Consider the following 15,184-nt stretch of genomic DNA (forward strand, 5'->3'; position numbering starts at 1 on the left):
AGCTATAAAGGCATGAACAGAGAAGTGGAAAGATGTATGCTGGAAGCCAAGAAAAGGATACATTTTAAAAACAGGGCTGTGCCCAATCGGTGTGGCTTAATGGCTGAGCGTCAACCTATGAACCAGGAGGTCATAGTTCGATTCCCAGTCAGGGCACATGTCCAGGTTGCGGGCTTGATCCCCAGTGTGGGGCATGCAGGAAGCAGCCAAACAATGATTCTCTCTCACTGATGTTTCTATCTTTCCCTTTCCCTTCCTCTCTGAAATCAATAAAAATATATTTAAAAACAGGGCTGTCAAACCCTGGCCAGTGTGGCTCAGTTGGTTGTCCGTCATCTATGTACCAAAAGGTTGCCAGTTCAATTCCCAGTCAGGACACATGCCCGGGTTGTGAGTTCAGTCCCCTGGCGGGGGTTGTGCAGGAGACAGCAGATCAATGTCTTGCTCTCACACTGATGTTTCTCTCTTCCCCTCTCTCTAAAAGCCAATTTTAAAAATATTAAAAATAAATAAATAGGGGACAATCAACTGTTAGAGAAAAATTCAGTCACATTAGGAGTAGGAGGTCACTGAGTGACAGCTACGTTACTGGTGGACTAAGTGAAAGCAATGCCACTAGAGATGCCACTCCCACTGCTGAGGAGTTAGGGTGGTGAAACGTAAGGAAACAGGCAGAATATTCTTTAAGGAAGAATGGATGTGGCAAGAACAGAAATGAAATAGAAATCTGAGGGGAGGTGAGGTTGTGGGAAGCTTGAATTTGAGATTTAGGGATACCTGATTATGACTCTAGGTTGAAATAATTTAAAGACCTCATGTTATGAAAACTTTTAAAGCAAAAATCAATAAAAATTTCCTCAAAAGACACGTTATGTTTTCTAGGAGTAGAGAGATAAATGCAAATTTTGATTTCTACAGTGAATAAAATACTTAGATTCAGTAGCTCTTTGGAAAATAAAATAATGTAAAATATAAATATTAAAACTAATTATTATCATTTAAGATTATGCTCTAAATAAAAACAGTGGAAAGACAAGGGACTGAGAAACAGAAAACTTAGGCTTGAGTCCTATATTTACCTTTATTAACTTAAGCAAATTGCCCAGCCTATTTGTGATTTAATCGATCTATACTCTGAAGGGTTGAATTAGATGGCTTACCAACATATTTTCAAGTCCTTAAATTTTGAATCTCTAACTTTAAACCATACATTAAAGTTTTTAAAAAGCCCAATGTCATTATCTTATGAAAGCTTATGAGACTAAAAGAGCAGAGTTGCATCTAATTAACACAGCAATGTCTTACTTGGATTGCATGTTGAACCAACTGGACTCTCCCATCTTTGAGGTGAATCAAACTCACCCCCATCTTCTTCAAGATTTCTAAATGCTCAGGGTTAGTGGCCATGAAATCTCTGGCTCTCAGCGGGGGTCTAGATCCACTCCTGAAACTCTCCTCTCTGCTAAAAGTAATTATAAGCAAGGCTTAAAAAACTACAAGTCAGAACTGGAGAAAAACATAAAGCAAATAGGAATAATGTTAGATATTTGCAACACTGCTAATTTTAGAACTAGTAAAAATGGAATAACTAGAAATAGGCATTTTCCTCCAAATAACTTAGGTTACTAGTAAGTGGTATAGCTTTCAAATAATATTTTATAGTTATAAAATCATGTATATTATCAATAAGGTAGTATTAGTCAACAGAATTATAACCATTTGAAAATACAGAATAGGTTGGGTTGGGATTTGTTACTACTGATTTCTTCCTTGAAAACCAGATTTCTCTCACTGCCATTTTAAAAGCAAAACAATAGTTATATCAGTGAATTATAACATTCACTTAAATTTATTTTTATTTCCCTAGTAATGGCCTTTCTAATTTAAGTATTTAGAAGAAAATGAACTCATTAAGGCAAAAATTTAACAACCAAGAATAAGTACCTTATCAAAAAATAAAATCTATATTTGCACTACACACATTGCAGGTAAAAGGAAAAATACTTCCTACATATATAAGACATATGGAAATATTTGATGAAACTATTCTATAAATGAGCTACACAAGTTGAAAACTGCCCATTGACTACTATTATTCAGTTCATTAAACAAAAGATAAATAGAAAATTTCCATAATAATAAGGCATCACAGAATAAAATTTGCTATCTAACTTTACTAATCATTTTTATTTTATTTTAATCAGCAATAACTACATGCCGCAATATTTTTGGTCTAAGTGAATGTCTACTGTTATATGTCCCTTTTGTTCTCCTTCATTTACTAAGAATGACTCTGATATTAACAAATATAAAATAAGACATCTTACACTCTGATGACGCCTCTAGGACAGCTCTTATCCACCACATTCTTCAAGGGTTCACGAATGCTCTGAGCATACAATGGATCATTAGGGAAGAGAATCTGAGTATTTGGACAAGTCCAATCAAAATTACTGTCATCCAGTTCTATATATTCTGAAGTCTACAATATAAAAGAATGTTATGTGAATAAAAGCATTTTTTTTTACTTAACATTATAGTTTGTTCAAAGAAAAATTTAAATAAAATGTAAGTATATAGGATGCCGTAAAAGAAAACAAAATAAGAAAACATCAAGTGTACTTTTCCTCCTCCCATACTACATTTACTGAATTTTAGTCATGGGTTACTTTTCACTTGGAAAAATAAAACAAACACAGGAAAGTAAATAAGAGAGTAAGACATTTGATTTAAAAACATAACCTACTGTGCTCTTCTTAGAGATGCTTTGATTTGTAGTAGAGAGCCAGAGAGGTAACAGATGAGCTTCTGTTGTGAATATGTAATCTTCTATGTCAAAAATAATATCTTCTTTATCCGCAAATAACAGGTAAAGATATTTAAACATTTCAGCCAAGAAGAAAGAATCCATTCTAAAATAAGAGGTTACAAATAAATCTAAGAATACAAAAATATCCTAATACCAACTATCTGAAAGTCAGAGTCCAGGTCAATAGATATATTACCCTAACTTAGATGTCCAAGGCACTGTAGACTATATCTATCCCCTGGTGGTAATGGCACTGACTCACCAATTATTTTCCAAAGAAACAAAAAGACTAGTGTGCTGCCTACCACACAGGTACACTAGATCTTGCCAATACTGAAGACTAAGCCTTCCTACTGGCCCTCCAAGGAGCGAGGGTTTTCCATTTCTTCTATAGAGAACCAACAGCCAGGAGGTAACGCTGAGAACCACGTAATCCTTAATTTATATTAATTGAAGGGGATGAAGTAATACAATTTTGATAAGGGTTTTTATGCAGCCATTTAAGTGATAATTTAAGAAGGCATTAAAGGTAAAGGAATCATTTACAAAAAGTTTCATGAAAAAAGGTACAACACAAAATCACATGGAGTATAACTTTATAAATATTTACATACCAGTCAAGAAGAGAATCCTATATAATAAAAGCCTAATATGCTGCTAAGTGTCCGGCTGACCGGTTGGCTGTTCAACCAATCAAAGCATAATATGCTAATGATATGCTAAGGCCACTCAACTGCTCACAATGATGTGCACTGACCAACAGGGGGCAGACGCTCCAACCGGTAGGTTAGCTTGCTGCTGGGGTCTAGACAACCGAGACCGGGTGAGATGGGCCAGACACACCCTGGAGCCCTCCTGCAATTCCTCCCCTGGTGGCCAACCTCCCATGTCCCTCCGCCACCCCGATCATGCACCATTGGGGTCCCTCAGCCTGGCCTGTGCCCTCTTGCAATCCAGGACCCCTCGGGGATGTTGGAGAGCTGGTTTCAGCCTGATCCCGCAGGCCAAGCTGAGAGACCCCACTGGCGCACAAATTCATGCACTGGGCCTCTAGTATGAAAAATAAAGGGAATAGAAATATGTGACTTTACAAACTACTTAATGTTGTAATGTTTTAATAAGCAATTTTTAAAAGTTTTAATAAAATTGGCAGAGAAACCAAGATGGCGGCATAGGTAAACACCTGAGTTTGCTGCCTCACACAACAACTTCAAAAATACAACTAAAAGACGGAACAGACATCATCCAGAACCACAGGAAGGCTGGCTGAGTGGAAATTCTACAACTAGAAGGAAAGAGAAAAGCTTACCGAGACTCAGAGGAGGCGCGGTGAGGAAGTAAAATACTAAGGTACAGAGGCGCACACGGAGCGGGCTGGCGGCTGAGGGCGCGGTTGTCTTTTGCAATTGGGAGGGAGTCTCAGGCTCTGAGCTCCAGTTCTGGGCGAGTCTTTGGGGACCCAGACTCATACGGGAGAAGTGGGACTGTCTGGCATCGGTCAGAACTCGAGGGCAGCTTTCTCTCGGAAGTGCTTGCAGCGATTAGCAGGACATTGAGAAGCAGAGCCTCTGAGGGCAGGACTGAAAGCAGCCATAACTGCTAGCCCCGCCCTGTTGATCCCGTGAGACCCGCCCCACCCAAGCCCTGCACAGAGGCTTTTACTGAGTAGCCTCAGGCAAAGGCTAGATTAGCACCTCCCTAGAGAACCAGGAGCGAGTGTGCCCAGTGGTCAGAGTGGGACCATCCAGTTTGCAGCTCCGTGGAAGCATAAAGGACGTACTCAGGGGGCAGACTCAGTGAGCACCAAAGCCCTATTGAAGCAAGTCTTGCCCCAGAGGGGTGTCTCCAGCACAGAAGTTCTTCTCCCACTGCAGACACAGCTGATTCTCACAGCCCATTGGCCTGGAGGTCAATTCCTCCCAGTGATACCTAAAACAATCAAGGCTTAACTACAACAAGACTGTGCACAAAGACCACAAGGGGGTGCACCAAGAGTGTCCTCCTCAGGTAATTGGGGAGGCTGAACCACTGGGCCCTAGAGGACACTTAGCAAAGAAAACCACTTTATCAACACAGGGAAGCATAAAAAAATGTGGAGACAAAGAAACAGGACACAAATGACAGAAATGGAGGAAAGCAAACTACTGGATATGGAGTTCAAAACCACACTATTAAGGTTTTTCAAGAACTTTCTAGAAGCCGCCAATAAATTTAGTAAGACCCTCGAAAAGACTGGTGAGACCACCAATAAATGTAGTGAAATCCTCAAGAAATCTAGTCAGACCCTCGAGGTTATGATAAAGGACCAACTGGAAATTAAGCATACACTGACTGAAATAGAGGATATTATACAGACTCCCAACAGCAGACCAGAGGATCGCAAGAATCAAGTCAAAGATTTGAAATGCGAAGAAGCAAAAAACACCCAACCGGAAAAGCAAAATGAAAAAAGAATCCAAAAATACGAAGATAGTGTAAGGAGCCTCTGGGACAGCTTCAAGCGTACCAACATCAGAATTATAGGGGTGCCAGAAGATGAGAGAGAGCAAGATATTGAAAACCTATTTGAAGAAATAATGACAGAAAACTTCCCCTACCTGGTGAAAGAAATAGACTTACAAGTCCAGGAAGCACGGAGAACCCCAAACAAAAGGAATCCAAAGAGGACCACACCAAGACACATCGTAATTAAAATGCCAAGAGCAAAAGACAAAGAGAGAATCTTAAAAGCAGCAAGAGAAAGAAACTCAGTTACCTACAAGGGAGTACCCATACGACTGTCAGCTGATTTCTCAACAGAAACTTTGCAGGCCAGAAGGGAGTGGCAAGAAATATTCAAAGTGATGAATACCAAGAACCTACAACCAAGATTACTTTATCCAGCAAAGCTATCATTCAGAACTGAAGATCAGATAAAGAGCTTCACAGATAAGAAAAAGCTAAAGGAGTTCATCACCACCAAACCAGTATTATATGAAATGCTGAAAGGTATCCTTTAAGAAGAGGAAGAAGAAGAAAAAGGTAAAGATACATATTATGAACACCAAATTCACATCTATCAACAAGTGAATCTAAAAATCAAGTGAATAAATAATATGATGAACAGAATGAACTGGTGATTATAATAGAATCAGGGGCATAGAAAGGGAATGGACTGACTATTCTTGGGGGGGAAAGGGGTGTGGGGATGCGGGTAGAGACTGGACAAAAATCGTGCATCTATGGATGAGGACAGTGGGTGGGGAGTGAGGGCAGAGGGTGGGGTGGGAACTGGGTGGAGGGGAGTTATGGGGGGGAAAAAAGAGGAACAAATGTAGTAATATGAACAATAAAGATTTAATTAAAAAAAAGAAAGAACCAGGGTAAAAAAAAAAAGTTTTAATAAAATTAAAAGTGGCAGAAAAAGAGCAAAAGAGCATAGCTGTTAGATGTAATTATAGTAACATGAAATTTAATCAATTTACCACCTCCCAAAGCATCTAATTTTTGACAATAATAAATAACTTGTAGCATACTGGACAGAATGCATAGTTTCAGACCTCAGGCCAAGCACAATTCCTGGCACACAGAATGAAGTCAATAAACATTTAATAAATCGAAATCAAGTTTACACAGCATTACTAAAGAATGAAGTGGAGAGGCCATGGAACACAGTGGTAACGAACATGGGCTTTGGGAACAGAAAGGAACATCCACTGACTAGCTGTAATCTTGGGGATATTATACAAGGACTGTGAGCTTCAGTTTGTTCTTCTATAAAGAACATAATAATCATTAACACCTAACACTGATGTAAAGACTAAATAAGAGATTATACGCCCATTGTTTAGCATAGCACCTGGCATAAATATGAGCTCAAAAATAGAGAAATTATTATTTTTCCTACCTATAAATGATGTTTTACTTTGGAGTAATAATTCATCTGTCACCTGTTAAAACCTTTTTGAACATTTTAGATGTTAATCTTCATAAAACAGATAAAATAGTTCCCTGTCAATCTGAGTACACCTGTCATAATTTAATATTTTCTGAAGGACTGACAATTATTATTACAAGCAAATGCTAGCTTGAGAACTGTAGACTCATGAGCAGAATGTTGATTTTTGACAAATTCTAGAACTGACTTCGAAACAAAAGAATAGAGACATAAGACCACTAGGTATGAATTGGGTAAAGCTAGCAAGTTGGGTATCTTATATATCTAACTTGTATTAAAAACAATAAACATGTACACAAATGCATAACACACGGGCATTAAAATGTCTTGCCCTGGTGGGTAGCTCAGTTGGTTGGAGCATTATCCCTATATGCCAAGGTTGTGGGTTCTATCCCTGGTCAGGGCACATACAAAAATTAATCAATGAATGCATAAATAAGTGGAAAAACAAATCGATGTTTCTCTTTCCATCTGTCTCTTTGTCTGTCTCTCTTTCTCTCTCTCTCTCTCTCTCTCTCTCTCTCTCTCTCTCTCTCCTCTTCCCCCCGCCTATCCTGTCTTTAAAATCAATAAATAAAAATTTTAAAAAATGTCTGGAAGACTGTTTATCAAATTGCCAACAGTGGTATCTTAGGGTGGGCAAGTAGGGAAAGTGTCTTAAGATACTCATTTTTTTTCCACTTAAATTCTTTCCAGTGGTCATCTACTATTAGTAAAATACAGATCTTTCCATTTGGAAAACTGTGGACGTGTGGACACTGGTGAGCCAGACAACAGCACTGAAAGATCTGCAGGGAAGAGGCAACCAAATGCAGAGAGCGTGTAATGGAAAGCTCTCAACTGCCATGCCATGAAGTCGTGGTCCTATCCAACATTCTGCTCCCAAAATTTTTTTAAGGCATGTTCATCGAAACTGCAGATCACTAAATATAGGTAGATTAGCTAATACATTAGATGACTGAGATGAGATTCAAGCTCTCTTTTTAGTAAAAACAAAACAAAAAAACCCCAAAATCAACAAATATGAACTTTTGCTGGGATGAGTATAAAGTTCTAAGTCAGTTGCTCAAGAGCACGGGTGGAGAACACCTATTTGCCACCAGGTCATAGTTAAGTATCTGAGGTCAACTAGCCACAAGTTCACTGTGAGTTGAACATAATAAAGTTGCTAAAAAAAAACAAACAAAAAAAACACACACCAAAAAACTAAAGCACATCTAATAATAAAACATTAAGATTAGTAGTTTTCAACCTCTTGTTAGGCCAATGCATCAGAGAGGTACATACTGCCATGAGTGAGTCAATGAAGCAGTGATCCTCAATTGCCTAGAGTGTAAGCCCTTCAGCCCCTTGGAAAATGAGCAATCTCATGCCTGAATTCAGACGGTAACAGTGCTGTTGTGCCAGGCACCTGATGAGTTTGGTTAATTCTGGACATGATATTTTAAGAGACGCTTTAAAGGAGTAAAGGCAGTGATAAGAGGTCCAGAAACAATGCCATGTAATTCTCTGTAATTCCTCAACCTCCTTCTACTATAGCACCTATCACATGGTTGTGATTAATTCTGTACACACCTACTTTTTCACTGATTCTGATATATCTTTCCATCCTCAAGTTAAGTGCCATACCTGGCAGGCAGTAAGTGATTAATGAGCATTGTAGTCAAAAGCCAATCTGCCTTGATTAGAATTAACTTAAGCTTACTAATTGTGTGACCTAGGGCAAGTTCCCTAACTTTTCTGTGCCTTGGTTTCTTCAGCTATAAAATGAAGATTATAATAGAAATTACACATCAGAAGGTTGTTTTAAACATCAAATGAGTTAAACATCCAAAGTTCTTAATTAGAAGAGTGCTTGGAATGTAGGAAGCAGTCAATAAATGCTACAGATAAATACATAGGCTACATGCTTTCATTACTTGCTGTTTGTTATCTATATGCCTGCTTACAGAAACCTATCCATTCCTCATCCATCAGCTGTGCTCAGGGAAGGAGGTCCCCGACCTAATTACTGGTAACTATTATCTAAATACTCTGAGTAAAGGAGTAAGGGACAACTCTGAGTAGAAGTTGAGTGCTATGTTTCATCTGCCTCTAGTACCCTTGCCCGGAACTCCTTCTACCACTTTCCTCTAATTCTTGCTCATCCTTCATAACACAGAAACCTTTCAGTGACCACCACACCCCAATTTGTATTTCATGTCTCTTTAATATGTTCCGTAGCACTTACCCAATGTTTTAAAGCTGTTTATCTGCCTGTCCTCAGCGATTCATGACAGGAAATAAATGTTTCTATATCATTAATCCTCAAAAACTAGTATAATTGGTGCATAAGACACCTTGAGAAATATTTGTGGAATGAGTATTTGCTAAACAAATGAGCAAACAAACTTTACTGTTCTTTCAGAGATGTGTTGCTATGTTCTGAACAGCTAAAATAACCAGATAGCCCGGCCAGTGTGATTCAGTGGTTGAGCGCCAACCTATGAACCAAGAGGTCATGGTTGGATTCCCAGTCCAGGCACATGCATGAGTTGCAGGCTCAGTCCCCAGGGTGGGGCATGCAGGAGCCGCCAATCAATGATTCTCTCATCATTGATGTTTCACTCTCTCTCTTCTCTGAAGTCAATAAAAATATATTTAAAAACAAAAAACAGATAAGTGAGTTTGGAATAACTGGAATGCTAAGTTATTAACATTTGGTCACATTAACCAAAGCGTGCTTTTTATATCCTGAGTACTTCATACCATCTACATCTATCTAAGTATCCAATAAATAGAAACTGCCAATGGTCTTTCCCAGCCCTCCAAATCAGCAACCAATAAGAATACACACATTAACCATGATATTATTTTTTGTGGAATTCTTGTCTGAAGAAAAATAATCCAGATCATTCATTATCACCTTGATAATTTCTAAGATTTTATATAATATAAAAAAACTATTAACAAAGGAAACTAAAACCTTAATATTCCTAATACTCCTAATATCAAGGTTCTGATATTTAACAACATTTATTCATCTTTTTAAAAATACTTTGAGCACCTACTACATGCCAGGCACTATGATAAAAATATAAACTTTTCAAACAATTAGAACTGAGCCTATTCAAGAGTTTTAAAAATAAACACAACAAAGTAAGGTTTGTACCTTCAAATACTCTTTGTAAAAGCATTAGGTATATCTGCCCTAACCAGTTTGGCTCAGTGGATAGAGGGTCAGCCTGCAGACTGAAAGGTCCTAGGTTCGATTCTGGTCAAGGGCATGTACCTTGGTTGCGGGCACATCCCCAGTAGGAGGTGTGCAGGAGGCAGCTGATCGATGTTTCTCTCTCATCGATGTTTCTAACTCTCTATCCTTCTCCCTTCCTCTCTGTAAAAAATCAATGAAATATATTTTTTTAAAAAAAGCATTAAGTATATCTGAATTCTAGCTAGTAGTCATATGTTTAGGAATTGTTTTACCTGTCCTCGTGACTTCCGGTGCGAACATCCTTCATGGCAGCGAATCCGCAAGGCACTCTAGCATATTTATTTAAGTTTTCAATAAGTGTTTTTCCTACTTCAAGGTAGTAAGGGTCTCCTGTAGCCTATTAAAAAGGAGAATATATATATATACACACACACACACGTATGCAGCTTATATATTACCATGCATTCATTTGTTACATATTTATAGGTATCAGGCACTGGAACACACTTTACACAGAACCTAGCTCTGAAAATAAGCCATAGACTCTGCTCTATAGAATTGCTAAACACACAATTGGAAAGCCATCCAATTGTATATCTTAGCCTTTAAATTTCTAATACCCTCAAAGTTTTCCTGATTAAAAGAAGGCAAGAGATGTGTTTTAGAAAGCAGCTCTAGAATATAAATTTCTCTTTAAAGAAATGATATATCATAAAAAGGCATAAAAAACTTAGGTGTTGATTCTTGCATCTTTTAACAACTCTATGAGCTAGATGATTAAGAAGCATGATATATCCAACCACTATAATATTAAAAAAGGTCTTTGAAAACCCAATTACTATTATAAGATAGTAAGATATACAACAGAGGATTGGGGGGAGGGGGAGTTAAACAGCAAAAAGGAAGGTGAATTAGCTTACTTTATACAGGAAGTAGGTACTTTCTGCAAATTCCGGTCTTAAAGGATGTTGAGCCCAATGTACCCTAAAATCTGTGGTAAATGCCTGCACACAAAAAATTCAAATAGACAAGAAAAAATATGTGATTAAAAAATAATAAACAAGTAGGTTCAGATATATAAATTAAATCATAAGCAAGTAAAAAGAATTAAAACACTGATAACAATTTTCATCTATAAAATGAAATTTTTTTTCATTGCTTAAAATCACAACTCGTTTTTGCTATTTTTACCAATTGAATGAAATTATTTTTTAAATTATCATTTTGGCTACTAGGAAGCTTAGAAAAAACTATGAAACTAGTAATGACACTACATGGGTCCTGGTTGTCCCACATTATTGTTTTTTTCTTTTTCCTTATTTCCGCTTTTTCTCTTAGTTATTATGTCTCTAGTTCTCATATTTCTATTTTAGCATATGCTTTTTTTTTTTATAACAACTTCAAATCCTCTGTGGAATAAGGAAGGCATCATTTAAAAATAAAACTAGTCTCACTTGAAATGTATTCAGTAATAGAGCAAACTAAAATGAGAACCAAGTAAAATTTCTTTTGTGATAGCATGTATTTAGTTGAAACCTTAGCTTCTTCTGAGTGAATATGAATCTTCTACAACACAGTACTGAGTCCTACTCACCTGAAGGCTAGTAAGACTCTACTTTCTAAAGCAAACAGTTTCAGAAAGCATTCTAAATTGTTGTAATGCTTAGATATCTCACAGAGGACATTGAATAAGCAGGGACAGAACAAGGCCATAGATAAATTTGCAAGTTTTTAATGGTAAATTTCTGGAAAGCCAAAAAGTATGTTATTAAAATCCTGCCACAAGAAGCTAGCAAGAATATTATTGATACAATATATAAAAGCCATGCAGAATAACTGTCAATCAGCATGAGGAAGAGCTGGGATTCCCCATATTGCCAGGGAGCATGTGTGATCAGCTAGAGTATATTCAATGTGGATCATTTTTATAATATAAGCTTTAGAAAATAAAAAGTAAGCCCTAACCGGTTTGGCTCAGTGGATAGAGCATCGGCCTGCGGACTCAAGGGTCCCAGGTTCGATTCCGGTCAAGGGCATGTGCCTTGGTTGCGGGCACATCCCCAATTAGGGGGTGTGCAGGAGGCAGCTGATCGATGTTTCTCTCTCATCGATGTTTCTAACTCTCTATCCCTCTCCCTTCCTCTCTGTAAAAAAATCAATAAAAAAAAATGAAGAAAAAAAAAGTAAAAAGGTCTCCCTGGGGGGTATGTGTAAAAGTTAGAACGTAATAATACAAAATGTCGTGGATTAGCAAAGGTTGAGAACTACTTATTTGGAGTATTTTTTTTAGCAAAAATTAATAAAAGTCAGAATTACCATAAACTAGACTTCTCTGAATACATGAAGCATAAACATATAAAATACTGTGTAAACTAAAAAGAAATTAAATAAACTACTTAACCAGGAAAAAATAATAGGAAAGAATAGCCAACTTTGAAGGTGACATTTTCTACCTTTAAATTAGCAATTTATAGTATACATAAATTAGAATTCCAAAGATTATTTGCTTACCTCTGGTAGAAAATTGTGTTTTTTAATCACTTGATATAACATTTCATGAGTTTCAATAGCAGGTCTAATATCTCCTTTTAAGACCTAGAAATAAACATAACAAAATTACCTAATAAAACATGAGTTGATTTTTTAATCTATAATCATTTTATAAACAGAAAAAATGTAGATTATACAATTCTGAAATGTGAGTTTGGTAATTCAAATTTAGAGATCAAAAATGCACTCAGTTATAATCATTTTAATTTTGTATTAGGGAAACAGAGTTACTGGGGTTTTTTTACCTGCAGACCTGGAAAAAAGGCAAGCAAAGCATCCATCCAAGTCCGAGCATTCAGCATTGGCTTATGGATATGCACATCGAGTAGCAGAGGGGGCTGGCTGATGTACCGCATTATGGCATCATAGTGCTGAAAGATCACAATGTGTTCAGGAAAGGAGATGGAAAAAGATGAGCTGTTCTAAACACAGCATTTCATTAAATAGCACTGTAACGGAATTAAACCTGGATTCATAAACGTATGACATCATTATGTAAATATTTAAATTATTTTAAATGGGATTCTTTCTAAAATATATTGTATATACTCCCCTGCATTCTTTAACTCTGATGCACAACATTAAAGACTATAGTCAATATGGGAACTTCTAGGGAAGTAGATCTGAATATGGCTATCCTGAGGGATTAGCCCATGGTTAGTACTCTTGTGGCCCATAGGTGCTCTTACATCCTCTTGAAATATAGTTACAAGCTTCTAGATTAATAGAGTTAGTTTTGTTTTCTCCTGTGTCTAGGAAGTTTGGGCCCTTCCCAGCTAAAATAATATTCTAGTGCCCACCACTACCCAAATTAATGCATCTAATTAATCACCGTTGCTGCTCTTTTGGTCTACTATGTCTCTTAGGCTCTTAAAAACTCTTTGGCTTCTTCTATCTTCTGCTAGTCATTTCTCAGCTGTAACAACAATTTGAGCTGTTAGAGTCAATGAATAATAATGAGCCAAAAAAAATTATCTGTCCTCATTTACAAGAGAATGTTGTTATAATCCAAATGAGGACTTACTTGGGACACTTACCAGTGGTTTTTTTCCTAACTCATCTACTATTTATTTAATCACTCCATATGCATCAACTCATTTAATCCTACCCAAAACTCTATAAATAGTAATAGTACTCACATTTTCTGGATGAGGAACAGAGACAAAGCATGTAAAATTATTTTCCCAAAGTCACAAAACCAGTTGTACAACCAGGATTTAAACCCAGGTACAAAAACTGCCATACTTTTAACTACTATATCATACTGTCTCACAATAATGTGAAGAAACTGATGGGTGGGCAAAGAACTGGTAAATTATTTCAAAAAGAATACAGTGATGCAACTGATGAGTTTGCTGTACTAATTTCAGTTTCCTTCAATTACAGACAAAGGTGATCCAATCAGGTTCAATAATACTCTCCTTCTTCCCTAAAAATATGCCTGTGGCTCTGATCTAGACTTGAGACTTATTTACCTGCTTTTGAAATGAATACTTACTAGTTTCTCTAAGTTTCCAAAAACCTGTATGCTTGGTGTGATCAAGGACTATGTCAAACTTCCAAGATTTAAAAAAAAAAAAAATGGGGGTGGGGGGAATCCAAAGGAAAAAGCTAACGAGTAATTTATTCCAATAAATTCTCTTCCTTGCATAAAATATTAGATTTTACTGGCAGATCTTGAAATCTTCTGATAAGAGATGAAAATAAAACTACTTTGTAAACTAATTTTTGAATGTATTGCTTTTACCCTGTTCCCTGTCCAATATCATCAGGGAATACTGACAAAAAACCTACTACAACACATTTAGAAATAATTATTTTTCAGAATATAACTCAAATAATTGAGTTTCTATCAAAATCTGGCACTCAAATTAACTTGGCTCTAAAATGAATATAAAATTGGATCAACTTACTGTATTAAATCTTTCCAGAAAACTGTCATCTCCAAGCAAGACATAGGCTTTCAACAGATATTCATAATAGGAATCAATGCCAGCTCCAACTCCACTATCTATGGAAAACACATACATAATTCTTTATTAAACTAGTAAAAAATTATTTGTATACTACAACTGAGGGTACTAGTACACTCAGAATGAAAAATTAGTCTAAACATGAAACTGTTTAAAGTAAAAATTACACATTTACAGAAATATTAATCCTATTATATGAATAATTGTTCTTTTGTTCATAGTTTATATGGTAAAAAATGCTACTTTGCAAAATGGTTTACAAAAGTCTTACTGAAAAGCAGGAAATACTAGTTTTAAGTTCATTTTCTCATTGAGGAACTCCAAAGAGGAATCACTAATTATATATTTTTTTATCGGACCCTTAATCAGGAAAACCAATGTTTAAAGTTACAATAGGTATGTAAACAAGGCTACTGTTTGGATGTATCCATTCTAATTGCTAAAATTAGTACTGATTGTTGGCTTCTTCCTCAAAGAATTTCATGGAGATTCAAAAAGAGAAAGTAACAAGAAAAGTATGAAACCTGGTGGCAGAGGGTGGGGATGGGGGAGAGGGGTGGGGATGGCTTTGGCTTGGAGTGGAGGCAGCCAGGCATGCTACAGAAGGATCAAAGAGGAGGGATACTGTTGGAACTTTGCTCTTGCTTCTCTCCTACCATGGCCTTAAGACACCATGTCTCCTCCCACACCTGCTGCGAGTCAGATCTATGCTCCAGGTATCC

The 15,184-nt window shown here is 36.8% G+C and overlaps 1 protein-coding gene across 1 annotated transcript in view; it reads right to left on the minus strand.

The window, feature by feature from the left end:
• Positions 1–15,184, minus strand: part of EDEM3 (ER degradation enhancing alpha-mannosidase like protein 3) — a 61,127-nt gene that overhangs the window by 17,243 nt on the left and 28,700 nt on the right. Inside the window, exons 9-16 of the mRNA XM_081113219.1 lie at positions 14,403–14,500; positions 12,735–12,860; positions 12,451–12,534; positions 10,860–10,943; positions 10,212–10,336; positions 2,747–2,912; positions 2,328–2,482; positions 1,306–1,459 (exon numbers count right to left, since the gene is read on the minus strand). Coding sequence (XP_080969345.1) covers positions 1,306–1,459; positions 2,328–2,482; positions 2,747–2,912; positions 10,212–10,336; positions 10,860–10,943; positions 12,451–12,534; positions 12,735–12,860; positions 14,403–14,500 — 992 coding nt within the window. The remainder of the gene's footprint in view (positions 1–1,305; positions 1,460–2,327; positions 2,483–2,746; positions 2,913–10,211; positions 10,337–10,859; positions 10,944–12,450; positions 12,535–12,734; positions 12,861–14,402; positions 14,501–15,184) is intronic.

Source organism: Myotis nattereri (genome assembly GCF_964212035.1).
Source record: "Myotis nattereri genome assembly, chromosome: 18".
NCBI classification, from domain to species: Eukaryota; Metazoa; Chordata; class Mammalia; order Chiroptera; family Vespertilionidae; genus Myotis; species Myotis nattereri.